Source organism: Paramormyrops kingsleyae, chromosome 4 (genome assembly GCF_048594095.1).
Source record: "Paramormyrops kingsleyae isolate MSU_618 chromosome 4, PKINGS_0.4, whole genome shotgun sequence".
In the NCBI taxonomy this organism is placed as follows: Eukaryota; Metazoa; Chordata; class Actinopteri; order Osteoglossiformes; family Mormyridae; genus Paramormyrops; species Paramormyrops kingsleyae.
This window is the reverse complement of record NC_132800.1, coordinates 31,161,915-31,188,141: the sequence shown is the minus strand read 5'-3', so window position 1 is coordinate 31,188,141 and position 26,227 is coordinate 31,161,915. Positions and strand designations below refer to the sequence as shown.

At 50.4% G+C, this 26,227-nt stretch overlaps 2 protein-coding genes and 1 non-coding gene across 6 annotated transcripts; all 3 read left to right on the top strand.

The window, feature by feature from the left end:
- Positions 1–1,121: 1,121 nt before the first annotated feature.
- chd8 (chromodomain helicase DNA binding protein 8) lies at positions 1,122–18,155 on the top strand. Of its 2 annotated transcripts, none has more exons than XM_023832569.2 (40): positions 1,122–1,241; positions 2,157–2,306; positions 2,538–3,623; positions 3,923–4,213; positions 4,383–4,496; positions 4,601–5,121; positions 5,207–5,321; positions 5,476–5,697; positions 5,850–5,918; positions 6,007–6,062; positions 6,170–6,287; positions 6,378–6,461; positions 6,633–6,770; positions 6,889–7,010; positions 7,171–7,414; positions 8,092–8,268; positions 8,391–8,633; positions 8,727–8,886; positions 8,968–9,178; positions 9,509–9,704; positions 9,798–9,968; positions 10,058–10,237; positions 10,324–10,434; positions 10,518–10,738; positions 10,830–11,032; positions 11,115–11,271; positions 11,376–11,465; positions 12,007–12,110; positions 12,210–12,333; positions 13,077–13,152; positions 13,240–13,502; positions 13,590–13,813; positions 14,125–14,823; positions 14,901–15,016; positions 15,207–15,431; positions 15,523–15,618; positions 16,106–16,249; positions 16,343–16,468; positions 16,768–16,866; positions 16,968–18,155. In XM_023832569.2, exons 3-40 carry the CDS (start codon positions 2,688–2,690, stop codon positions 17,340–17,342), a joined length of 7,821 nt encoding a protein of 2,606 aa, XP_023688337.2. In that variant the 5' UTR covers positions 1,122–1,241; positions 2,157–2,306; positions 2,538–2,687; the 3' UTR covers positions 17,343–18,155. The 2 variants fall into 2 exon arrangements, with proteins under 2 accessions (XP_023688337.2, XP_023688336.2); XM_023832568.2 differs by having other exon boundaries at positions 13,237–13,502.
- A 480-nt stretch (positions 18,156–18,635) lies between these two features.
- On the top strand, positions 18,636–18,707 carry trnae-cuc (transfer RNA glutamic acid (anticodon CUC)). The gene has a single exon. It is a non-coding gene; the product is annotated as a tRNA-Glu (tRNA).
- A 461-nt stretch (positions 18,708–19,168) lies between these two features.
- Positions 19,169–26,203, top strand: tox4a (TOX high mobility group box family member 4 a). 3 transcript variants are annotated; one of them, XM_023832591.2, is made up of 9 exons: positions 19,169–19,310; positions 21,792–21,860; positions 22,277–22,576; positions 22,727–22,987; positions 23,159–23,548; positions 23,909–23,989; positions 24,254–25,063; positions 25,188–25,342; positions 25,430–26,203. In XM_023832591.2, exons 1-9 carry the CDS (start codon positions 19,305–19,307, stop codon positions 25,488–25,490), a joined length of 2,133 nt encoding a protein of 710 aa, XP_023688359.1. In that variant the 5' UTR covers positions 19,169–19,304; the 3' UTR covers positions 25,491–26,203. The 3 variants fall into 3 exon arrangements, with proteins under 3 accessions (XP_023688359.1, XP_023688356.1, XP_023688357.1); XM_023832588.2 differs by lacking the exon at positions 19,169–19,310 and adding an exon at positions 20,270–21,521; XM_023832589.2 differs by lacking the exon at positions 19,169–19,310 and adding an exon at positions 20,273–21,521 and having other exon boundaries at positions 23,162–23,548.
- The last annotated feature ends 24 nt before the right edge of the window (positions 26,204–26,227 follow it).

The following is a 26,227-nucleotide window of genomic DNA, read 5'->3' as shown; positions in this document are numbered from 1 at the left end:
TTGTCTCACGGAGAGCATGATGGGTAGGAAAAAAGACTGTTTCCCCATGAGGATGCCGGAAGTGTCATCACTCTGTTATAAATGAAGAGCAGGGTAGGAATACTGACAAAAAATTACTATATTTCAATACTGTATTTAAAATTCCCATAACCCTATTCTGCCCTGTTACAGACTGGAAAAAGAGCAGTTGATACAGATTGTGCACTGAGGCTGTGATTTAGAAGGAAGTCATATTTTTACATGATAACTTCACCACTATTGTATGACAAATGCATTTAATTTGATATAATCCTTTAATTATACACTTTCCAGTTTTAACATTTCAATTAATTCCAATGAATTTTGCAGCTAGGTTTTGCATTTAAAAAATTGCAATTCAATTTTACAAATTTTAATTGGAATATTCCAGTTTACTATATGACTGGATGTTTAACTGTGAAATAGTCAAATGGAAAAAAACACAATTTCTCGAGAAATTTAAAAGCTGTTATTACTGGACCCATTTTTAACCTAAATTAGTTCAACTGTAATACTCCAGACAGTACCAGTATCAATAAAATATATTTGCCAATGAAAAATTAAACTAATTCTTCATTTGTTTTAATTTTTATTTTAAAACTTCACCTTTTCCATTAGGTTTGTCGGCCGTTCGATAAAGCTATGCAGTTTCACGCCTTTATTCATTTGGCTGTACAGCGCTAACCTTTTTTTTTCGCCACTGATATATGACCAGCAATAAGATGCTTATTAATCTGATACACATCGCAAACATGTGCTGTTCTGGTTACATGTATACTGCTGGTTAAACGAGGGAAATGTATGTTTACTCGGTGCAGATTCATTCACGTGACACTCGCGATAGGGGATGCGCGTCGGTTTGGGCATTTGACAGCGCGTGCCGTGTAAAATCCGACGGGCAGGCTTTAAAATTCCCAGTGATTACAACTAGGCCTCATTTATTGTCGGCTCAACCGAACCATTCAGACGGCCGATGCCTATCTCCGTCTCCCGCCCTGCTTTTCCCATCAACCAGTTTGAGCGACACTGCTTTCAGCCAATGGTGTGGCAGGATCGCGCCGGTCACCGCAGGAATGGGCCAATAGCAGGCCGACGGATGATGCTAGCGAAGAACACTGTCGACGCCTGTGTTGGCAAGAATGTTAGTTCCTGCTCTGCACTGGCCGTTTCCTGTACTCGCATAGTGTTGTCAGACGGAGAAAGCCATGTGTGTTGAAGCAAAGGTAAATTTAGCACCCCGAATTTGTAACGGAGAAAGTCGGGGCGTTGGATGGTATCATTTAAAGCGGGTATTTTGCCATTAAAACAGAGGTGGTTCAATGGGAAGCGCTTTGCGGCCTTACCAGTGTCAGTACGTAGCGAGGCTATGGTTATTGTAGCACGTTGCTTTGGTTTGATGCGGATTGTTGTTGAAAAGATTGAAAGAAGGAGTCCGATTCGGGAACCGGTAGTTGTGTAGTTAATTCACTGTGTACCAAAAAGTATCAACTAATTTACGTCCCGGGCATCTTTTACACATTTTATAGTCATTTCTTTATTTCCAAGTCAAGTCTTGCAATATCATTATGTAGCTGTTAGGTGTGTAGCTAGCTGAAGTCCTGGACTAATTTATTCGCGAGTCAGCTTTTGTATGATAACGATGTGACATTGTTCCCCTCGCTATCCATTCTCTTTATTAGAACAATTCAGAAACATTTTAATTTTGTTTATATTTTGGTTTACTGTGTGCCGGTACAGTCAAAGTACATATGTACCAAACTTGATGGCTTTAGTGTAATGATTTTTGTGTAACGATCCGTACACATTGTCATCTGTTGTCGTATCAGTGTACCATGGCGTATTTAAAGTTCATATAAATGTAGTTTGCATGGTTGCGTTCCGTACTGTAACCACGTTTACTTGCATTAAGTTTCAAACAACATCATTGAAGGACTAATAAATTACAGTTCAGTTGCTTTAATTGCTTTATTATGTCCGTGATTTAATGTCTTTTTTGGGAATAGCTGCTGCAAGTCAATGTTTTCTTTGTTGCCCTTCACTAAATAGAATGTGAGCTGAACTTCTTTTTGACGTGGGGTTGCAGTGGAGTGCTTGCTTTGTTTATTAACCTCCGTCTTCTCCCTCCCTTTTTTAATTAGAAAATGACTGTCTGCAAATGAGTTTGGAGATGGGTGGCTCTCCATTCACTTCACCTTAACAAGAAAGCGAAACGCTGTCTGGAGAAAGGTGGGCATAAAAGCAAGAAAGCGAGAGAGGAGAGGAAGAGGAGGAGAAGAGAAGAGGCTGAGGTACAACCTGGTGAAAGTTTCAGATCCCCCTTTCTGTCACACTCTCTTCTTTTAAACACTGGCCGCTCTTTTCATTTAGAATTGTTATTCACATTTTGTTAATGACCACCGGTACTCTAAAGGTGAAATATTTATAAGTGATTAACCTGATTGTTTGCTTGAATGGACCGAACTGTCAGCATTGATTATTAGTGATAGCAACCGAGGAATTCTGTTTTTTGTTTTCTTCAGGTCTCTGTCTCTTTGAACTTTACCTCAATTAGTACATTTAATTGGGACAATCTGACCAGTAGTTTCTGTAGACCGCACTGACGCCACTGAAGTGGTAGTCACCGCAGAGGACTTTTCCCTTCTTTGGAAAACAAAGGAGGAGAGCCCAAGATGGCAGACCCTATCATGGACCTGTTTGAGGACACGCCCCTCTTTAACCTGGATGCTCTGCCTGATGACGCCTTCACGCAGGGGTCCTCGGACCCTGTCGAGGAAGCTTTGAAGTTGGCACTGGGACAGGTGGATACGTCCCCTATTTCAGCTCCTATCCCGCCGCCTATCCAGGTGCAGCAGCCTGCCCAGGTGACCTTCTCCCCGACCGTGACACTCAGTGCCGTAACAGTGTCATCCCAGCAGACCCCTCTTTCTGTGGCCAGTAGCAGTGGAGCTGCCACCGTCCTCTTGGGGTCACCGTTGGCTGCCACGCAACAGCCCCAGCAGCTTGCTACTGTTACGTCTCAGGCCGGTCAGGCCTCCCCCAAGATTGTCATCCTCAAGAGCCCCCAGGGGCAGACACAGCTGCTGCAGAGCGTGGCTGGGGCCGCAGGCTCCCCCGCGGGAAAGGTCACCATCGCCAGGGTGCTGACAGGGACCCCGCTCCGACCAGGCATGTCTATTGTGTCGGGGGGCACAGTCTTGAACGCCACAGCGCCGGCCCAGGGCCAGGTGAAGGTGGGGACAGGCGTGCAGCGGCTTGTGCAGTCCCCCAATGGCCCGCTGAAGCAGGTCCTGCTCACCTCTGTGCCGCAAGCCCAGCCGCAGCTCCAGGTTCAGGCCCAGCAGCATCTCCAGGTTCAGGCCCAGCAGCATCTCCAGGTTCAGGCCCAGCAGCAGCTCCAGGTTCAGGCCCAACCCCAGGTTCAGGTGCAGGTTCAGGCCCAACCCCAGGTTCAGGTGCAGGTTCAGGCCCAACCCCAAGTTCAGGTGCAGGTTCAGGCCCAACCCCAGATGCAAGTGCAAACACAGCCACAAGTACAAGTCGCAGGAACTGGGAACCCTGCTTCTGCCCGACCACCAGGGGTCACCCTTACCACAGTACCACAGCAGGTGAGATATTAAACTTATTGGGCAAATGATGATGTATGACTATGTTAAATCCATAGGTTCACTAGCTGAGTGCAATTTGATAGATTGTGGCTGTGCCTTTGGCTGTGCGAGTTTAACAAAAAATGTCAAGGTCTGGTTTTGCTCTTATCTTTGTGCTGAGTGGTAAAGGTGTCTGTTCCTAGTGTGCTTCTCCAATTTTAGACCAGCGTTTTCCAACTTAGTCCTCAGAGACCCACAGATGGTCCACGTTTTTGCTCCCTTCCAGCTTGCATGAGTTTGTTAATGTATATGTCCACTAGGGGGAGGCCAAGAGGATCACGCTGGTGCTGCAGCAGCCCCCACAGGCCGGGTCTGGCCAGGGCACGACGATGGTGGCTGGTGGGACAGCGTTAGCTGGAACTGCGGTGGCTGGGACAGGACAGCAGCAGCAGCCCAGACTGGTGCTGGGATCTCTCCCGGGGAAGCTGGTTCTGCAGGGGGGGCAGCTGGCGGCTCTAACGCAGGCCAGGGCCGGGCAATCAGGCGGCCAGCCGAAAGTTCTCACCATCCAGCTGCAGGTGCAGCAGCAACCCAATGCACAGGGATCGAAGGTGAGCGAGGAGACTCCCAGCTCTGCTTGGGGGATGAATGGCCATTTAGGAAAACTGTATAGTTATTTCAGTAACGGCTGGACTTTGTATATCCAAGACGGTCTGATTTAGCTGCTGGCTGAGAACTGGCGACAATCACGTTTCTGGGGATTTTGTGTTCCGCCTGCAGTTCCAGCTAGTCACTGGATCGCCCTCTAGTGGCAGCCCGCAAGTAGTGCAGATCTCCCAGGGCCAGGGAGGCCAGAGGTTGGCAGTGCCACTCAAGCTGCTCCTGCAGCCGCAGGTACGTTTGGGACCTCGGGTGGTGCCAGGTGTCAGTCCTCCGGCTGCTGGTTTTGTGGAGTTTTGACCTCGGGGCGGGGGGGTTTTTCGCCGTTTCCTGTCTAGGCTGGCTCCACCTCTGTCGCTGGGGGTGCGGTCTCCGTCGTCAAGGTGATAAATACATCCGTGGCCGGTGGCCCCTCCACCACCACCACGGCGTCCATGGCGGGCAGCTCCGTGGCGACAGTGCGCTCCCCCAAGGCCCTGGAGCCCATGCGCCGCGTGGAAACCCTGTGCAAGCAGGAGAAGGCCAACCGGATTGTGGCGGAGGCCATCGCCCGCGCCAAGGCCCGCGGCGAGAGGAACATCCCGCGCGTCCTTAACCTGGACGAGCTGCCTGCCACCACTGGGCTCTCCTCGCCGGAGCTGGGGGCCACCGCGACAGCCGGCACTGCGGGCGGTAAGAGGAAGGGCGGAGGCGGTGGGGCCAAGAAGAAGAGCTCGTCCTCGATTGGAGGGAAGGCTGGAGGCGGGGCTGGAGAGAAGAAGGGGAAGGCGAAGGCTGGAAGCGGATTGGTCGGGACTGGAGGAGCAGGCGGCACCGGAGGAGTCGGGGGCAGCAAGAGCAAAAGTAAAGCCAAGGCCAAGTGAGTTTCCCCTGCCTGTCCTGTACCTGGATGTGAGTAGAAGTGGTTTGGGGCTTGAACTAACCTTAACTTTCCCCATCGTAAGCACGATTACCCCAGTTGGGGGCAAGAAGAGGAAGAGGACGGCCTCCTCAGACCACTCAGAAGGGGAGCTGAGCCCCCCTGCGTCCCCACATGCGCTAGAGGAGGAGATGCTGCAGGTAAAGATGCTGACGTCGCACCGCGATCGAACCCGTGTTTCGGGCTGTGCTGCCTGCTTCTGTGTCTCCACGGTGACCAGTTGGAAGCACATGATTCGGATTATTGTACCATCATGTTTGTGTTGCGTTTTTTTTTCTCCTCCTCACGCCGCAGAAGAGACGTTCCAACCGACAGATAAAAAGGAAGAAGTACACCGAGGATCTGGACATAAAGATTACGGACGACGAGGACGAGCAGGACGAGGACGTGGATGTCACCAGCACGCCCATGTCGTCAGGCCAAGTGCTGGCTCTTGGCTCCGTAGCAGGGCAGCATCTACAGCAGGAGTTTGTCGCGATGGATGGGGACGGCCTTCCTAGCATGCAGTTCTTTGTGGTGAGTGTACCGCTCTGGAGCTTTCATGTGGTCCTGAACGTAGTAGGGTAGCAGGGGCCAGTATTTGGGGGGGGGGGGTGGTATGATTCGGCCTTAATTTTGAGGCTGAGGATGGGCAAATCGAGAAATCTCTCTCTCTCTCTCTCACACAGGAGAATCCCAGTGAGGAGGATGCTGCCATCGTAGATAAAGTTTTGTCCATGCGGATCACCAAGAAGGAGGTACGTCCCCTTGGCCTTGTGTGGCTCTGCTGTAGTCACTTGTTTGTTTCGTACGAGCAGCATTGATTCATTCTCCCACGTGTTACAGGTGTCTCCTGAGCAGTATATCAACGTAGAGGAATTCTACGTCAAGTATAAGAACTAGTACGTATCTCCGCTCTGTGATTTTAATGTTGTGCTACCAGACTGTACTCGCCTACCTTTGCCTGCCTTGTAGGTCCCCAATGCACTAAAGTTTCTGCTCTTCCCAGCTCTTATATGCATTGTGAGTGGGCCAGCATGGAGCAGCTGGAGAGGGACAAGAGGATCCACCAAAAGCTGAAGAGGTTCAAGACTAAGATGGCCCAGATGAGGAACATCTTCCAGGAGGTGCATGCACAAGTTCACTCTGCATTTCAGTGTAGAACTGCAGTTTTCTGGGTCAACTCACCGTTTTTCTTGCCATGTTGAACTCTGCAGGAAGAGGAACCCTTCAACCCAGATTATGTGGAGGTGGACCGCATCCTGGACGAGTCCCACAGTGTGGATAAGGATAATGGAGAGGTTAGCGATTTGTTACTCCGATCAGATCGCGATCTGTTGGCATGAGTTTATATAATTGTAAAAGCGGTTTTCCAGTCGTGTGTCCCAGTTTGTGCTCCCTGGATGCCGGGTGCGTGCTCCCTCGCTGGGGTGTATCTGTGTGCTCCCTCTAATGTGGCTCTGTTCCCACAGCCGGTGGTGTACTACCTGGTGAAGTGGTGCTCTCTGCCTTATGAAGATGCTACCTGGGAGTTGAGGGAAGATGTTGACGACACCAAAATCGACGAGTTTGGGAAGATCCAGGAGCGCCAGCCACGGCTGAAGCGGACGGTGAGACTCGAGTCGTGAAGCTTCTGTCTGCTGGCTGCTCGTCCAGTCAGTCATGACTTTGACTATACTCACTTTATTACTCGCTGTCTATTCTTCTTTTACTTCGTGTTTCCTGCAGCCCCGCCCACCCGCCAGTTGCTGGAAGAAGCTGGAGGAGTCTCGTGAGTACAAGAACGGGAATGCGCTCCGAGAGTATCAACTGGAGGGCGTCAACTGGCTACTCTTCAACTGGTACAACAGGTACAGGCACATTCGCTCCTGTTGGAATCTGCTGAGTCGGTCCATCACTTTGCTTAATTTCAACACCAATCCATCTGCTTGTGAATCTCTCTTCCTCGACTGCCTTTTGGAGTTGCCTACTGCTTGTTAGTGATGATGTTCTCTTCCGCGCCACCTTCAGGCAGAACTGCATCCTGGCAGATGAGATGGGTCTGGGAAAGACCATCCAGTCCATCGTGCTGCTGTCAGAGGTGTTTGCCGCTGGCGCGCAGGGCCCCTTCCTAGTCATTGCCCCTCTGTCTACCATCACGAACTGGGAGCGGGAGTTTGCCAGCTGGACAGATATGAACGCCATCGTCTACCACGGCAGCCTGGCCAGCCGGCAGATGATCCAGCAGTATGAGATGTACTGCAAAGACGAGAAGGTATATGGCCAGCTAATTTCTGTATCATCGCTGTCCAATGACAACCATGTATGTCTGCTTTTGACAGTTGTGACCTTTTACTAATTTATGGAATTCTGCAAATTGTTTCATAAAGTCATTTGTTTTAATTAGCATTTAGGTTTTATACTAGTTAACATCTTTATTCGATGGCTGTTTCTATGGATTACTTTATATCGCTAATTTTACCAACATTGATAGCTACCTACCTAATGTTAATTGTGAATGTAAATTGAGATTAGTTTGTATCTTGTTTAACATTGACACATTTGCATCACTGATGACAATCCACCTAAGCCCATGTAGGTTGTGTAAAGAGAGGTTTCTGTGTGTCGTGCTAAGGGTGTCTCGTGTTTTACATTTTTGTAAAGTAGTTTCTTAGAAAACGTGTTTTTCTTGCTTCTGAAATAATGGATTTTTTTGGAGGTGTGATTTTCATTGGACAGTGATGATATGTGCATATACACATATTGCATGCCATTTCTCTCCCTTATTCCTAAATTGATTTGTAGAACTGAACACTTGTGTAGCAAGATGAATCACCTGCTGTGTTAGTTTGTAATTAGGCACAATTTTTTAGACATATGGCATTGGAATACACTCTGCTTTATCTTCCCCATTAATTTTCATAACTGTGAATTTTCTCCTGTCCTCCACAGGGCCACTTGATCCCAGGAGCGTACAAGTTTGACGCTCTGATAACCACGTTCGAGATGGTGCTGTCCGATTGCCCGGAGCTACGGGAGATCTCCTGGCGTTGTGTGATCATTGACGAGGCCCATCGACTGAAGAACCGTAACTGCAAGCTCCTGGACAGCTTGAAGATGCTTGACTTGGTGAGCTTTTCACCCATGAAGAGGGCTGCTTGTTACAGGAATGCAGCTTCATGGTGGTAGAACCATCTCTTTCCAGGCGCTTGGTCTTGTTGACGGTATTGTGTGTCGTTTCTCTATCTCAGGAACATAAGGTGCTGTTGACTGGCACGCCTCTTCAGAACACAGTGGAGGAGCTCTTTAGCTTGCTGCACTTCTTGGAGCCTGCCCAGTTCCCCTCAGAGACTGAGTTCCTGCGTGACTTCGGTGATCTCAAGACTGAGGAGCAGGTCCAGAAACTACAGGCTATCTTGAAGCCCATGATGCTGAGAAGGCTGAAGGAGGACGTGGAGAAGAATTTGGCTCCCAAGCAGGAGACCATCATCGAGGTACGCCAGCAGGCGTGTGTACGACAACGTCCTCGAGGTGACAGATCGGCGCACTGCTAAACGGCGTGTGCGGTTTTATTGTTTTTTTTCCAGGTGGAGCTGACGGATGTTCAGAAGAAGTACTATCGCGCTATCCTGGAGCGCAATTTCAGCTTCCTGAGCTTGGGGGCCACGCAGAACAGCAATGTGCCCAACCTGCTCAACACCATGATGGAACTGCGCAAGTGCTGCAACCACCCCTACCTCATCACAGGTACCCCCACGGCCGCTTGCCTCGCCGTGGACGCTAAGCCCCGTTGTGGCTTTCCCTGCCTCACCCCTTCGTCCGTTCCAGGGGCAGAGGAGAAGATCGTGGCAGAACTGAAGGAGGTCTACGATCCCTTGGCCCCTGACTTCCACCTCCAGGCCCTGGTGCGCTCAGCGGGGAAGCTGGTGCTGCTGGATAAGCTGCTTCCACGGCTAAAGGCCGGGGGCCACAAGGTGCTCATTTTCTCCCAGATGGTTCGGTGTCTGGACATCCTGGAGGACTACCTCATCCACAAGAGGTACGCTGTGCAGAGGAATGGCTGCGTGAGGCTGTATCTGCACCAGGCCGTCATCTTGCCGAAGCTTGCCGTGTCCCAATACACCGTCAAATGGCTGTCATTGAAGCTGAGCGATTGATGTCTTGCATGCGTGCGTCTGCGTGGTTCTCTTCTAACATGGTGTCGTCCACCTGTTTGAGGATCATTTGCAAAATCGAGCATGTTCGTCTTGCCCTGTATCCGAATCTCGGTCCTGCCTCTAACATCTACCGATACTTGATCCCGTCTTGCCTCGGTGTCCGTTTGGTCAGACGTTAAGAGGATGTTCCGTCTGTCGCGTATCGCCGGCAGGTATCTGTATGAGCGCATCGACGGCCGCGTCAGGGGCAACCTGCGCCAGGCGGCCATCGACCGCTTCAGCAAGCCCGATTCTGACCGCTTCGTCTTCCTGCTGTGTACCCGCGCCGGCGGCCTGGGAATTAACCTAACCGCCGCCGACACCTGTGTCATTTTCGACTCGGACTGGAACCCCCAGAACGACCTCCAGGTGAGCGTGCCCGCCCCTTGAGCGCGGAGGATGTGCCAGTCTCGGCCGTACCCTGGGGTCCTGCCTCCAGATCGAGCCCTTCTGCTGTCTCAGGCACAGGCACGATGTCACCGGATCGGCCAGTCCAAGGCGGTGAAGGTCTACCGCCTGATCACCAGGAACTCGTACGAGCGGGAGATGCTGGACAAGGCCAGCCTGAAGCTGGGCCTGGACCGTGCCGTGCTGCAGAGCATGAGCGGCAACAAGGACAGCAGTGTCAACGGGGTGAGATTCTCCAAGTTTTACACTTTATGGACGCTCCCTGGAGGTTTCCACATGTGCAGGTTGTAATTTAGACACGGTCCCTTTACTAGATCCAGCAGTTTTCCAAGAAAGAGATCGAGGATCTACTGAGGAAGGGAGCGTACGCGGCCATCATGGATGAAGGCGACGAGGGCAGCCGCTTCTGTGAGGAAGACATTGATCAGATCCTGCAGAGGCGGGCGACCACCATCACTATCGAGAGCGAGGGCAAAGGGTCCACCTTCTCCAAGGTGTGTATGTCGGAATGCGTTCGGCGGCATCTTCGAACGGTCGCCACGGCTTCGAATGAGACTTACCGAGGTCTGTCTGCCTGCAGGCCAGTTTTGTTGCGTCTGAGAACCGGACGGACATCGCGCTGGATGATCCAGAGTTTTGGCAGAAGTGGGCCAAGAAGGCAGACATAGACATGGACACCATCAACAGGAAGGTGTGTGCGTGAACCTGGCAATGGGCGTCGCCGGACCCGGCCTGTCTTGGCCTGTCCTGAACCTCCCTGTCGCCCTTCCGTAGAACACCTTGGTGATCGACACGCCCCGTATCAGGAAGCAGACTCGCCAGTTCACCCTCCGTGGTGAGGGCGGGGCCGACTTCTCGGACCTGGACAGCGAGGACGAGTATACGGCCCACAATTCCCGGCATGCCCGCGCCTCCCGCCGCTCGGAGCGGCACTCCGGGGGCGGCTACGGCCGCACAGACTGCTTCCGCGTTGAGAAGCACCTGCTGGTGTACGGGTAGGTTCCTCTACCTGTTTCTCTGATCCCTCGTCCCACGGACCCGGGGAGCAGCCTTCGGAAATCGCATCCTCTCCCCCTGTTCTGCCAGGTGGGGGCGCTGGCGGGATATCCTGTCCCACGCCCGGTGCAAGCGGCGCCTGGGTGAGCGGGACGTGGAGACCATCTGCCGCGTGATCTTGGTGTTCTGCCTGCTGCATTACCGTGGTGACGAGAACATCAAGAGCTTCATCTGGGAACTCATCACCCCGCCGGAGAACGGCCGAGCCCCTCACACCCTCCTCAACCACTCCGGTATGCCCCCTCTGCTCCCAAAGTTGAGCTCACAGTTGTGTGCGAGATGGCGCCCCCCTCTGATGGCCCCTGTTTGCTGCAGGTCTCTCCATCCCCGTGCCCCGTGGAAGGAAGGGGAAGAGGGTAAAGGCCCAGAGCTCCTTCGACGTGCAGAAGGTGGAGTGGATCAGAAAGTACAACCCCGACTCCCTCCTGTTGGACGACAGCTACCGGAAACACCTCAAACACCAGTGCAACAAGTACGTTGGCGGAGATGTGAAGGGCATGTGCAGTTCAGCATGCTGTCGCTCTGCATTGTATCTGTTTTGATGATGTAACATCTCCCCCCCCCCCCCCCCCCCAGGGTGCTGCTGAGGGTGCGCATGCTGTACTACCTCAGACAGGAAGTGATAGGAGACCATGCAGACAGTGTGCTGCGTGGAGCCGATGCCAGGTACCGCCCCATTCCACAGTACTCGCAGCTCATTGGCCGCCTGGTATCACATGACACATGCCATTTTCCTTCCTTCAAAGCACAAGCGAACTGCAGAATTTGGTACAGAATGTAGCTTAAAAGCTATTTTTTTTCCCACATTAGCTGAGCATTAAAATATACCTTATAACAGCTGTAATGCACTCAGATTTCGCAAGATGAAATATTTCTTGCAGCGCCGGAATTGAAAGGGAGGTACGTGACAGAGGCGTTAGTCGAGTGGTCTGCGCTTGTGATGCTGTGGCTCTCAGCTGGTGGCATTAGCGAGGATGACGCTGCCCTCGCGTTCTTTCCCCTGTTACGTCTCCATTATTCAAATCAGTTTCGGAATGTATCCAACTCCATTTTTGTACCGCTAATAATTACGGCAGTTGGTAGGATTCTGAGCCCGTGGTGGCTGGATTCTTTTGGCCTTCAGTATTGAAAAATGCCGGATGGACCTTATGACCTCTGTGTTGCAATTAATTGCTGCTCCCCCCCCCCCCCCCCCCCCCCCCGGAAGGGACATCGACATCTGGATGCCCGAGATGGAGCAGCTGGAGGTGCCGTCGGTCTGGTGGGATGCAGAGGCCGACCGCTCCCTGCTTGTAGGGGTCTTCAAACACGGTACGGGGGGGGCAGTGGGCGGAGACTTGGCGTGTGTACTTGTGTGCCTGAGTGAGACCTGCCCCTGGTTGGCTGACGTCTGGCGCTGCTGTCTCTCAGGGTATGAGATGTACACCACGATGCGTGCCGACCCCTGTCTGTGCTTCCTGGACCGCGCCGGTCGCCCTGACGACCGAGCTATCGACGCTGAGCAGCACTCTGCCGACGCCGACCTTGGTGATGGGTGAGCGGCTGCACCTCCCAATAGCACTTCTAAATGCTAAATGGTGATGGGTAATACATTACTTAAGGCCATGTTTATAGTAATTTATAAACACATTCATAATGCATTATAATGCATTCATAAAGCATTATAAACATGGCTATAAATATTTATAAAATGGCATAACACAGTCATGTTCATTACGCTTTAAGACTCTTATGAAGCTCTCATCCGTAATGCACTATCGATACCTTTATAATGCATTACAAAGCATCTTTAATGCTTATACCAACCATTATAATACATTATAAAGGTATTTATGGTGCATTATAGATGAGAGCTTCATAAAGCTTTGACAATGCATAAAACACATGACTATATGTTATGCCTTTTTATAAATATTTATAGCCATGTTTATGATGCTTCGTAAATTACAAAAAACATCCTTAAAGTGTTACCGAGTGATGTTTCTTTGTCACATACATAATTACACTCAGTAAATTGTGCTGTGAGATGTTATTGTCTAACTCCGGACTAAATTGGGGACATAGAAAGAGACATTGACATTGGACAGTAAACATAACAATCATAATCATCTGTAGTGTGCGACTACAGTAGGCAGTAAAGTGGCAGGTAATGCATGAAAGAAAAAAATAACTTATTTAAATGAATATTCTGTGTGTGTTTGAGTAAACCAGAACATTTGTTATGTAGCTCAGAGTCACGATGGATTGTTTAAGCAAACTGTGGGTCTTTGTTGTTAGGGGAGACTATGATAAATACTCAGAGGATCCCGAATTCAAGCCAGCCACCAGACAGAACAAAGAGGCTTATGAAGAGGTTAGTGGTCTGTTTGTAGAGGTTACGCTTCTTGGGCAGTAGAGTTCATGCTGGTCCATCACTGACTGCGTCCTGGGCTCTAAGCAGGCCGACCCCATGGACGAGGAGATCTGCGTGGAGGACAAGGCAGTGGCAGCCGACACTCCGACTGTGAGCCAGACGGGGCTGGTCGAATGGCCGACCAGCTCATCGCTCACGGCCCGGCTCCGGCGACTCATCACGGCCTACCAGCGCAGCTACCGGCGGGAGCAACTGAAGATGGAGGCGGCGGAGAAGGGGGACCGGCGGAGGAGGCGCTGCGAGCAGGCCTCCAAACTGAAGGAGATCGCGCGCCAGGAACGGCAGCAAAGGTGAGGAGCCTCCCCGTCCAATCGGGCGTCGCGGTGAAGGCCAGCCGGTCCAGTGATTGGTCAGTCGCTCACCCGTCATCCCGGCAGGTGGACTCGGAGGGAGGAGTGCGATTTCTACCGCGTGGTGTCCACGTTCGGCGTGGAGCGCGTGAAGGCCGAGGGCCCAGGTCAGGAGGGTCAGCTGGACTGGACCAGGTTCCGAACCTTCGCCCGGCTGGATAAGAAGACCGACGAGAGCCTGAGTCGCTATTTCCGGGGCTTCACTGCCATGTGCCGGAGAGTGTGCCAGCTACGGCCCGCCACTGGGGACGGTGAGGATCCTCAGACGAATGTGTGGGAATGTGAGGCCGCAGTACCCAGCATTACTGTGATGTTAAATTCCCCTGTGAGTTTTATAACCCTTAAAATTAAGCCTTAATATTGACCAAGAGGTTGTTGGGTCTGTTTTTTGTAATGGTGTTTAATCGGGTTCTGGTGATAATGGTGCTTATATGGCAGTTTAGGAAGGTCAGTCTCCAGATTAAATGTAGGCCTCGGTGCGTATCGATTTATCATTGTGCAGAGGGAGCTTTTTTGACGTGGACAAGCGGAGTAACTGGCTTTCTTTCTGTCTGCCGCGCAGAGATACTGGACCTCTCCCAGTCTGTGGCTCCCATCACAGAGGAGCGAGCCTCTCGCACCCTTTATCGCATCGGCCTGCTCAGTCGGCTGCGCGAGCGTGTCCTCCCCCACCCGTCGCTGGAAGAGCGCCTCCTGCTGGTGCAGCCCAGCTCCGAGCTCCCGCGCTGGTGGCGCGTGCCGCAGCACGACCGTGAGCTGTTGCTAGGAGCCTCCCGGCACGGCGTCAGCCGCACGGAGCTCTCCGTATTCCGTGACCCCGACTTCTCCTTCCTGCAAGCCCACCTCGACTTCATGCAGAGCCAGGCGCGGCCCGCCTCCCGCAGCTCGACGCCCTCGCTTCACGGCCTGCAGCAGGAGGACGGCGAGGGCGCCGGGGTGAAGACGGAGGAGCAGGAGGCGGCCGTGGAGGCCCGTCTGCTCGGGGAGGTGTCGACGAGCATGGGGTCTCCCGGTCGCGTGGACTCCCCCTCGATGTTCCTGGCGCAGCCGGATGGGGCTATGGGAAAGAACCGTGGCTGCTGGGTGTGGAAGAAGAACCGAGGACGAGGACGCCGAGGAGGGGGCCACCACGCAGCCAGGGCGGTGGAGGGGGGCCCGTCCGACTCGGAGTCCGAATCGGACTCCGACTCGACCTCATCCAGGCGGTCGGGCAGCTCCGACGACAGCGGAGACAGCGAGGTGGAGAGGGACCGGGAGAGAGGTGAGCGGGCGGGAGCTGCATGAATGTGCGTCACGTCTCGATCGGCAGCCAGAACTGAGGCTCTCGCTCTGTCCCAGGCACCGAGAAGCTGTGCGACATCGATGAGGAGAACAGTGTCCTGTCTATGACGCCTTCCCAGGATGGGATACCCGCCGACACGCTCGCTGACGCTCTGAGAGCAGACTGGCCCAAAGTGAGTTCTGCTCCACTGCTTCCACCCTGATGTTTGCGCTCATTCCTCAATGGGCTATGCTGCCCACTTCTTCTTAAAGTACGACTCCGGCTGGTTTTGAAACTCAGGAACAAAGTGTGTTGGTGGGATTGCCAGCTTTACTGTAAAGATTTATGGTTTTGATGGCTTTATTGGTTTTGATGCTTCTTAGGACCGCGTGCTGATTAACCGACTCGACAGCATCTGTGCGACGGTGCTGACGGGGCGGTGGCCAGCAGGGCGGCGCCACATCGCTGACATGCAGCCCAGCTACGTGGCTGAGGAACAGGCAGCGGGCGAGGAGCTCAGCTTCACCCGCTTGGTCCGCAAGGGCGGCGCCTCCTCTGGCGAGAGCGGCGAGTTGCAGGACACGGAATTCACCGTCAAGCTGCTGAAGGTGAGGGCCGGGGTCTGGCTGTGGGGAAGGGGAAGGGGGCATGGTGATGAAGTCAGCCTCCCTCATCTGGAACCTGACCCTTATATCTCAGGAGGAAGGTCTGAAGCTGACCTTCTCCAAACAAGCCCTGCTGCCCAACGGTGCTGGGGGAGAAGCAAGCAGCCGCCGGAGACACAGGGACGCAGAGGTACGCAGCAGAAGAACCACATGCAGGGTTTGTGGAAAGGCTGCGGTTCTCTGAGGAACCTGAGACCGCGTGTGCTTGCTTAAGAGTGGATGGGGAAAAAAGAGGAACCGTTCTGGTATATTTTGTACCAAAATTGGACATTATTTTGCTAAAACAATGGGGAGCACATACACAGTAAATAGACCCAAAAATTAATATTTTGGGGAGCACATACACAGTAAATAGACCCAAAAATGAATATTTTGGGGAGCACATACACAGTAAATAGACCCAAAAATGAATATTTTGGGGAGCACATACACAGTAAATAGACCCAAAAATGAATATTTTAATTACCTGTCTGTTGACCCAGATTTCATTATGATTTATATGTTTTATTGTTCACCATGTGCAAATATCAGCTTGCAGTAAATAGCATAAGGAATAAAGAGGTAATCTGGAGGGGTGAGTCCTTAACGTCATCCCTGCTGTTCTGCTTTTGGGACAGCTGTCCGAGCAGGACTGTCCAGTGCCAGTAGTCAATGCCGTGACGGGCGCGGTCCTGACCGGTGACAGCGCCCCGCGTAGGAGGGACCTGCACCACTGGCTGAAGATGAACCCGGAGTACGAGGTGGAAGGAGACGTGCTGGAGGTGGGTCTGCTCCGCGATGCGGGACGGGGCAGCGGTCGCGGCCAAACGATGCCCGGCCGCTTCAGCGCCTTGACGCCGTCTTCCCGCCTCCAGCTCCTCGCCAGCAGTCGCGCTCAGAGGAAGAGGAGGAGGAAGAAGAAGAGCGAGAAGGTGAAGGAGTTGACCGTGCTGACGGGTGTTGAAAGAGTGAAGATCATAGACATGAAGACGGGCAAGAAGGTGAGCGTGAGCCCGGGAGGAGCGAGTCTCCGGATCTCTGGGCCTCCTTAACCGGGGCAGCGTGTGGCTCGGCGGGCTAAGCCTCTGTGCCTGTCACCGGAAGGTCGCCGGCTCGAACCCGGCCTTGGCAGAATAGTCACGTCTGTGGGCCCTTGAGCAAGGCTCTTAACACCCTGCTCCGTGAGTTTGGCAGCTCATCGCTGCCAAACTTGCTCTCACCTGTGTATGTGTCTGTGTGTCACAAGGGATCAGTAAAGTGCCGTTATTTTTAACTAATAAACTGTCTGCTCTGTCTTCAGCTTGGGGGTGGAGTTCCTCTGCAGGACCTGAGGGAGTGTCTGGAGGAAAATGTCAGCTACACTGTAGCAGAAGAGTGGGCCGAGGCCGTTCGCAGCTCGGTGAGCTCTCCGTCCTGCGTGTGATGGCACTCGTTTACTCGCTAAAGCTACTCTCTGCACGTTTCGTTATACCTTCATTTCTTTCCCCCCTACTCCTGCAGGGTTTTCTTCCAGAGAGCCTCTTCCATAGGCTCCTCTCCCAGGAAAATATTCCCAAAAAAGGCCGATTCTACACTCCACCTCCCCAGGCTCAGCTGGAAGACCCTCTGCTGGGAGGAGGTGGAGGCGAGACCTTGGTTTCGGACGGGGCCTACATGATGGACGACGAAGGCCTGGAGGACGGCAGTAACATGACGCCCCGACACTTCCTGGCACCGGCCTTTGACGTGAAGATGCAGAGCGGGGCTTTGGAGATGGACGGGGGAGATTGCTTGTCGCAGGGCGGATACGACAGCTCTGACAGGGAGGCAGCTATATTAGAAGATGTTATCATGGCACCCAAAAATTCTGACTCTTCCTCCAGCTCTGAGGATTGACCAAGCTAATCCCACCCGGCGTTCCCCCTAAGATCATGACTCTTTTCTTTCCCCCATTATTTTATTCTTCATTCTTTATTATATTATTATTGTTATTATAAATGTCGATTCATTATGGATAGTTTTGGTTCTTTCTACTTTTTTATAGTTTTTTGGAAATGAGCAGTTTATTTTTTTCAGGTGAACACCCACCTCCTTACTTACTCCTATCTCGCATCTTCCCTCCCCCTCCGTTTACCCATCTGGAGGTGTAGCACTCCTCCCCCTGTTCTGTCCGTCCCCCTCCTCCCTCCAGCTGGGCTGTCTGGAAGCAGACCTTTCAGGAGCTGTGAATATTAGGAATCGTGGCAGTGGCTGTGCCTGAAGGCGACACCCCCCCATCCCCCCCCCCAGTAGTCACTGATTAAGTCGCTCGCACACTAACTGCCCCGTTCCGTCAGGGTCCAAACTGCCCCACCCCTTTCCTCTGAACCTCACGTGGAGACCTGTACAGAAGTACCTAGTACCAAGTGTGACTATACTGTTGAGCCAAATGCCAGACTGAACATATAAAGGTCTTCTCATTGTGTGTGTTTCTGATATAGAAAGATGTTTTTGTTTTTGATTGGATTAGGCTGGCTGGAGGCAAGGGCTGTTATAGTGAGGGTGGGTTGTGGGTGGTTGGGGGGTGGAGCTAATTGCTGAACCAGATTTAGAAAGATGGGTGTATTGTACAATGTAGAGTTGCTGAATTGCTTGCAAAAAATGAGTTATTGTTTTATGAACTGACTCTGTTTCTGTGATATGACATATAAATAACATTCTACAGATGGATTTAGCGGACTCCATTGGCTTTCTTGCGTGCCTCTTTTTGTGATGAGAAATTCTCATACCATGTGTCCTTGTGTACTGACAGTTCTCACACCATGGAAATTTGAATAGAAGTGACCCAGCTAGAATCATACAAAATATTATGACAGATAGAAGCTGCGTATGTTTCGGAATTATTCTAGTAAATCTGTTTATGATGATGGTTCATTACTTGTTTTACCCTGTGTTCTTTATTTCTGTCCACCTGAAAAAACACTTTAACAAATAGGTCTTAAAATGAAAGGATTTCCATAATATATTGAATATGTCTGAGTCCTGCCGCATTTCTTTTGGTAAAAGAAGGGTTGCAAATATGTAGCACAATATCACAGCAACTGGGAAAATCCTCATACAATTAATTGTGTAATTAATCCAAATGGAATGAAAATTCAAATTCCATTTAAACCTAATTGAAATTGAAATATGAAGAAAGTACACTACTTATCCCTGGTGGTCTAGTGGTTAGGATTCGGCGCTCTCACCGCCGCGGCCCGGGTTCGATTCCCGGTCAGGGAATGTTTTTTCGTCGTGTGTGACTCAGTGGTACCGGTTGGACGCTGCTACGATCCCAAAACTTGTATGACATACAAGTCTGTGTCCCAAGGAGAATAATGCGTCTTAAAAACTACCCAATTTCCCAAAGAGAACAAATAAATACTATTATACACTCGCGTTCGAATTTGGGTCTGGAACCACCGGACGCCGGAAGTCACTTTAGGCATATCCAGATATCGTGGCTATCCATCACGTATACATTACTATATGCATACTCTTGCACCGTTTACATTAAGCTATACACTCACAACTATACCGGCTTTTAGGCATCTCTCGACCAGCGTACGTTATTTACTATGGACCTCGGGCGTAAATGTTACGTAAGACTGTAAACGTTTATATTAGGATTACAAAATTTGTTCTGTCCTTAGCAACATTATATGTTGTGTAAACGTTAGCACTAATATTATAACACGAGGCAGCTAGAATGACGCAATGAGTGACGACGCATGACGCTCCTTCCGCAGACGCGAGGAACCCCGGAAGTTGCTCCCATGGTGTAATGCTGGGTAAATCAGCAAAAGGAGAAAAGGGAGTCGTGTCTATGTTGAGAAGAGAATGGAGGTAAGAAAGGGATATAAGGCGACATTTTACCCTAATTAGAATCCAGATATAAATAAACACATATTTTGCCACGGAGCACAATTGTTTCAATATACTGAAACTTATTTGAATCTAGCTAGAACTCCCATCCAATTGCAAGGTGCTATGTATGAACTTAGGCAGACTGCTTGGACTAATTAGCTATCCAGTTACAAAGATACGGCCCTTAAACCTTTGGAGACAAAATGGAAAGATTTCCCAGAAATCGACTGGTTAGTTAAAGGCCAGACATTTGATTTTAATTATGATTAATCTCCTTTCTGAGTAGAACACCACATTTAGTGAAACGTATGCTTGTTATCCAAGTTTTTTAAATAAATGAGATCGCGACGAAAAGTCAACTCGCATTTCAGCCAAACATAACACTTAAAACGCTTGCGACCAGACTGGATTATGGGGCAATGGTGTGTTTTATCTTGAAATTACCTTTAAAGTTGTTTGTACGTTATTCCTCAGTGTAGCAGTTGCTAGCCATCCCGCCCTGCCAATAACGTTTTGACTAATCTACATGACGTCGAGAAACGGAATCGTTGAAACTGCTAGTTGGTTCCCGGAGTCACGATTGACTTTTCTGCGCCTGGTTTTGAACATAGTTGGCTGATGACTTTTTGTGAGGTCTCCAGTGTGTTATCGATTTCTTTGCATTTTCTTTCATACATATACATATACATATTTGCATGGCTTTTGGATATTGTGTAGGATCGGGTAAATCTTCGGTTAGCGGACCTTCATGGGAAATAACGTGCTGATTCAGATGTCATTTTCTACCCCGGCAGATTTACTGAGCGATATTTAACTGCACCTACAATAACTTCTGCATCGGAAATAGCTGAGTCGGTATAGAAAAGCATTTTAATCGCAATACTATACTTAATAATTTGTTTCATATAGTATATTAATCTAAACATGTGTCACACCTGTTAACGTCCATTGGAACAGGGTGAGCAATGAACAACATTTAAGTATCTAATGCACGGCACTTAGCAGCCTCCGGGCCGAACCAATGAGGCAGCGCAGGAGGGATGTGGGGAGGATGTGCCGGCTTTGGGTTTCCCGAAACTCATTTTCCGTTTCAAAATTTCTGCTATTATGTATTTATTATACAATACTTCAAAAACTTTGCTGTTTTATACTCGGCATTCTTATTGGATAAATGCGCTGAATAAACCGGCGATGCGGTTGTCACCTCTCCCGATGCTCGGTGTTGTTCGTTCCAACGTAGCGCTTTGATTCTGATGGCCGGAGGACGCGAAGATCCTATGTGATAACAAGCTGCCTGTTACTAATGCCTTGGAAGTGGCTGGTTAACTGCTTTTTTGACGCAGGGTTTGGTTTAAAGTTTTATCGTCTCTCAAGACAATCACACATTGTCCGCCAAAGGAATGTATCGCAGTACTAATTCAGGACAGGATTTGTCATTGTAGTTCTGTTTTGTCCTTGGTTTACAAAGGCTAACGATATCTCGCTAGCTATGATTGTTATTAGACGAGACGTCTTAACCCTTATAGCGTTTCGGTAGTTTATCCCTTACAGCTCAATGCATTTTTTGCTAGTCCATTAAGTTAAATAATCTTTTTCGGCTTGAGTAAGCAGTAGCCGATACGTTAAGGCATGGTGGCTAGCTGGTAATTGTGAAAATGCGAAGCTAGCGTTGTGGGAAGGGCTGCGTCTCTCTGGCAGGTTTACTTGTTTGTCCTCTTTTGTGATCGTTTTGCTTTTAATGATTAGTCCCGTCTTTTTTTGTGCGTGTCATTTCGCCTTTTTCAACAATGCGTTAAAGGCACAAGGTGTCTAGCCAGCACGGCCAGGATGGGGACGCGTATCGCTAAAATAATGGGCTGCGAAGGCGTTGCTGTTGAACGGTTTTCGTGATGTTTGGAATATCCGTGTGCTTTACTTCATCTGGAAAATCAAACACATTGTTCATTATATTAATGTATGTGGATGCGTTGTTTACCGATGATTTGGATTCGTTTTCTGTCGCGTGTAAAGGCCTTGACAGACACAGCATTAGCTTTTATTAATTAATATCCATATTTTGGAAGGACTTTTTTAAACAAAAGAAACATGGATCTTAATTTTTACTCTGATCTGTCGGACGGCACGACACCGCAGTCTGACCCGGAATTCTTGGACTCACAGCCGTACAATGGATACGATTCTGGGAACAAGGTGGAACCATATTATACTCTGAGCTCACAGTACATCACTACATTGTTCTCCTCATGCTTCTGCCGAATCATTTATCGAAAATTATATATTGTACACGATATTTTTGTTCACATCTGAAAGTATTTTAGCTGGATGTCATCAATGCCTTCTATTAGGACGAGTTGTAATCACGGGCTACCCTCCCTGCATCTGGTCCTGTACCTGCCGTAGCTTGTAGCATCTGCCTGTACCACGTGTTGTGTAAACATTCAGATGTCTTATTTTTTGCAGTTTCCTGGGGGCAGTGACAATTACTTGACCATTTCAGGGGGAGGCCATACCTTCCTTTCATCATCTGAGGTTTGACTGCCTTTCTTGCATGCCTCTCAGTATTTTACAGACTCTTGTAATGCAGCGTGTAGAATTTAGAGCCAGTTTTCACTTCAATAGTTTACTCTGTTGCACTGATTTGTTACTGTCACCCAGGTAGGAGTATGGACTATGCATCTTTTCCAAGGACGAGTGCTAATAGTCTTTTGATTATGGTGTTTGTGACATAATGCCTAAGGTTACTTTTCCCCACCCTGGGATCAGCAAAGCTCTTCATTATTTTATAAAGACAGTGCTGAAACATAACCTTCTGTCTGTTTCCGTTTGTGAAATCAGATGTTGGAATGGTACACCAGTCCTCATGCCAATCAGTAAATTACAGTTATCGGCAGTTTGAGGTCCAGTGCTTTTGCCTCCGCTCACTCTGCCCGTTTATTGCCCGTCAGACGTTCCACACCCCGAGTCTGGGAGATGAAGAGTTTGAGATTCCGCCCATCTCCCTGGACCCGGACTCGGCGCTGGCCGTCTCTGACGTGGTGGGCCATTTCGCCGAGCTGTCCGACGGCAGCGTGACGGGCGACCCCTCCAGGACCGAGGCGTGTGTGAGGAGCGCCGTAGTCGGGGGGAACGATCCCTCCTTCGCCTCCACTTTCGTTAACCCCCCTTCGCAGGGTCTGGAGCGCCTGACCCTTGGGGTGATGAACCAATCGGCAGCGGGCTCTCTCTTGAGCTCTACCTTGGGCATGGTACGTGCGTGCATTTCAATACTGTTTGAATCATGACCTCGTGCTAAAACGGCTAAAACTGACAAACACTCACCTTATAACTGTGATGGGTATGTTACTTGCGTTTTAAGATATGTTTGACCTTCCATTCCATCTTGCTTCCATTTCCAGGACCTTGGACAATCAATTGGTTCTCATTTCAGCAGCTCCTCCCCCATGACCATCGACGTGCCACTAAGTGACATGAACCACGGCCTTCTGGGCCATAACCAGTTGACCACTATTGACCAGTCGGAGCTCAGCGCCCAGCTGGGACTCAGCCTCGGAGGTGGGACGATTCTGCCCCGCTCTCAGTCCCCAGACCAGCGTCTCTCCGCCACTCCTTCGCCAACAGGCTCATTGCAAGGTGATGATATGGACGACTTCCGGCAGGTCAGTAATATATTGTTTGTGTGAAACGCGTTGGTCTGAACATGACGAACTGCATAAGAAGCTCTTTGCACATGTTGTAAGAATAATATTATACTAAAAGGAAAACTGCAGATTTCTGTTCCTCACAGAGATCTAATTCCTCCTCTCTCTCCCCCTCCCCTTTTTTCCCAGAAGAGCGTACTGGTTGATTCGCCAGTCTCTCTGTCCGTCTCTCCCGCTGTTATCTCCCTGAGCCCTTCCCTCTCTGGGTCTCCGCTCTCCTCTTCCTCGATTCCCCCCCCGGCTCTTGTCCCTGGCGGCTTGCGGAGCGGAGGGGGTAAGCCGGCCATGGTGAGCAGCATGGGACCGGGAACGAGCGGAGGAGGCGTGACGACGGCTGTGGGTAAAAAGGGGAAGAAGAAGAAGGACCCCAACGAGCCGCAGAAGCCGGTGTCGGCCTACGCCCTCTTCTTCAGGGACACGCAGGCGGCCATCAAGGGCCAGAACCCCAACGCCACCTTCGGCGAGGTGTCCAAGATCGTGGCCTCCATGTGGGACAGCTTGGGGGAGGAGCAGAAGCAGGTAGACACACGTGCAGTGAGAGACACACGTGCAGTGAGAGACACACGTGCAGTGAGAGACACATGTGCAGTGAGAGACACACGTGCAGTGAGAGACACACGTGCAGTGATTTAGTGGTGCACGACTACAGTTTTTCTGAATTGAATTGTTTTGAGGCACAGTGAGACAGTTTGTAATAAGTTACTAATACTTAGTTACTACTAAGAATACTAACTAATAACTAATTTGAAGCCTTTTTAATAACTTTTGGTATTGATAATATTAATTGTTGGAAGTCACATGATGAAATCACGTGATAGTGGTGTTGGTGTGTGTGTTTACGATATCTTCACGATAACTGTTTAAAAAAATAATTCACAGGTTTACAAGAGGAAGACTGAGGCGGCCAAAAAAGAGTATCTGAAAGCTCTGGCGGCTTATAGAGCAAATCAGCTCTCGCAGGTCTGTGGCTTCCAGTCCATTTCGTTGGAATGAGGGCAACTTTGTGCGTATTCTTTGTGAGTGTGACACACAAAGTGAACGTGAAGTGTTGTTGACTTCAGGTGTGTTAATTCACATAACTTAACCATACAAATAACCACAATTTGTATGGTAATATTTGTTTAGTCAGTCGTTAAACTGACTTGCTGTTTGGAGAAAGATAAAGGCAAATTTGAAACCTTGTGTGGACGTCTTAGCTGTGTTTTCATTCTTTTTTTCTGACAGACATCCATTGAGGTGATGGACACATCTTCTTCCCCTCCTCCTCCTCCCCCTCCCACTTCAGTCATGCCCCTAGCACCTGCTACGCCCGCTGTGCCCGCTGCCCCCATAGCGCCCTCTCCTCCAGCCCCCAGCCCCATGCGCTCCACGAGGATCCCCCACCACGCGCCCGACCAGAACACCATCACCAACATCTGCACCTCCAATATCATCCTGGACCTGCCGCAGGTCACCACCCGCTCGCGCACAGGTGCGCACAAGACCCCCGTCCCTTCTCTGGCCCCCCCCACCGTCACCAAGATCATAATCTCCAAGCAGGTGCTGGCAGCGGGGGGCGCCCAGATCCACCAGATTCCCACCTCGGTGGTGACGGTCATCCCTGCACGCGCGCTGCCGGCGGCCATCGCCCCCTCCGCAGCCCCCCCTGCCGCTCGCCAGCCGCCCCCCCTGCAGCAGATGCAGCATGCTCCTCCACCCCCGCGCCTCCAGCAGATGGTGCACTCCCCTGCCCCACCGCCCCTCCAGGCCAAGCCTCGCGGCGGCGGGGTGTCGACTTCTGTCACTGCGACCCCGCCCCCTCCCCTGCAGATCAAGATTGTCCCTGCACCGGTCCAGGCTGAGCTGGCAACACCTATTGTGGTAACCACGGCAGCAGCGACTGTCGCTTCCCCTGTCACCTCATCTGTGCCTGTCCCCACCGCCTCCACCCCCACGTTGGCCTTGGAGGTGGAGGAGTCCGCGACCATGGTCACTTCCTGCACCGTCTCTGCAGCTGAGGATGTTGCAGAAACCGAGGAGTTCACCTCAGGAGAGGTATGGGGGAACCAGAAACTTAATTTGTGGTGTCCTGATCATCAGTATTTTACACAATATTAACTGAATATTTTTCTCTTTGTATGTCCCTCTTTCCCTGTTCGTTCCCACCTCCCCCTGCAAGATGGAAGTGGAATTAAACGTGTCTCCAGGTTCAGAGGAGCCCCTCTCCGCACCCCCTAGACGATGTGTCCGCGCCGGCTGTACCAACCCCCCCGTGGACAGTAAAGACTGGGACCGCGAGTACTGCAGCAACGAATGCGTGGCCACACACTGCAAGTGAGTAAATGCGCACGTCCAGCCACCGCGGTTATGCATGTGCCCGGCGGGTGCCAGATGCTGATTGTCTTTTCTGTCTCCTTTCAGAGATGTCTTCATGGCCTGGTGCTCCATTAGAAATCAGAGCTCCACTACCATTGTCAAATGAGTTTTCTTTACCAAGGACCAAAGGGGGTGGGGGAGTCGCAAATTGGGGAGATGTAAGCGAGAGGTGATAAAAACAGACCGGTCAGTGTCAGAGGAATAGAATGAAGGTGATGGAGCAATTAGTTCATGTAGAATAGACAATCCTAATTTTCAGTATTTCTCCCTCCATCGAGCTGTTCCAGTGAGCTGACATGTTGAGCATATTTTATACATTTATCTTTTTTAAATATATAATGGTGACAAATCAACAGTTAGCTGTTGGTGTAAGGCAGCCAATTCTCATTACATCCTAAAATGGATTTTCATACCCCACACCCAGCCCCTTCCAGAAGTGCACTCCTCGTGCCCAACACATTCCTGCCAGCCAGCTTTGGCACACAGGCAACTTCCTAAGCGGATGGGTTTTCTACCACTTGGCAAGAAATGTTATCCAGATCTTCTATCCCTTTATTTTTATGTTGTTGTTTTTTTTTTTGGGGGGGGGGGGATTGGTTGCCAGTAATTGTTGTTGTTGAATTACTTTGAATTGTTAAACTGAATTGGAGAAGGGGTTGGGTTGGTTTACTGGATTCTAAATTCTGTAAATTTCTTTTAGGAAATGAGAAATCTCCAGTTTTTTTCTTTTTTGGTCCTTTGCAGAATGGCGGACAGGCAGGAAGTATAAATGAATGCCTAATAAAATAAAAAATCATGGAGTAGCATGAAATCTATGAATATAGTGTCAAGAATGGTTGTGTA

Coding starts and splice junctions, on each gene's coding strand:
- tox4a (XM_023832588.2), top strand. CDS start 21,417: ATGGATCTTAATTTTTACTCTGATCTGTCGGACGGCACGACACCGCAG. Junction 21,522..21,791: donor GATACGATTCTGGGAACAAG/GTGGAACCATAT, acceptor TATTTTTTGCAG/TTTCCTGGGGGCAGTGACAA. Junction 25,343..25,429: donor TGCGTGGCCACACACTGCAA/GTGAGTAAATGC, acceptor GTCTCCTTTCAG/AGATGTCTTCATGGCCTGGT.
- chd8 (XM_023832568.2), top strand. CDS start 2,688: ATGGCAGACCCTATCATGGACCTGTTTGAGGACACGCCCCTCTTTAAC. Junction 10,739..10,829: donor AAGCACCTGCTGGTGTACGG/GTAGGTTCCTCT, acceptor CTGTTCTGCCAG/GTGGGGGCGCTGGCGGGATA. Junction 11,033..11,114: donor CACCCTCCTCAACCACTCCG/GTATGCCCCCTC, acceptor TGTTTGCTGCAG/GTCTCTCCATCCCCGTGCCC.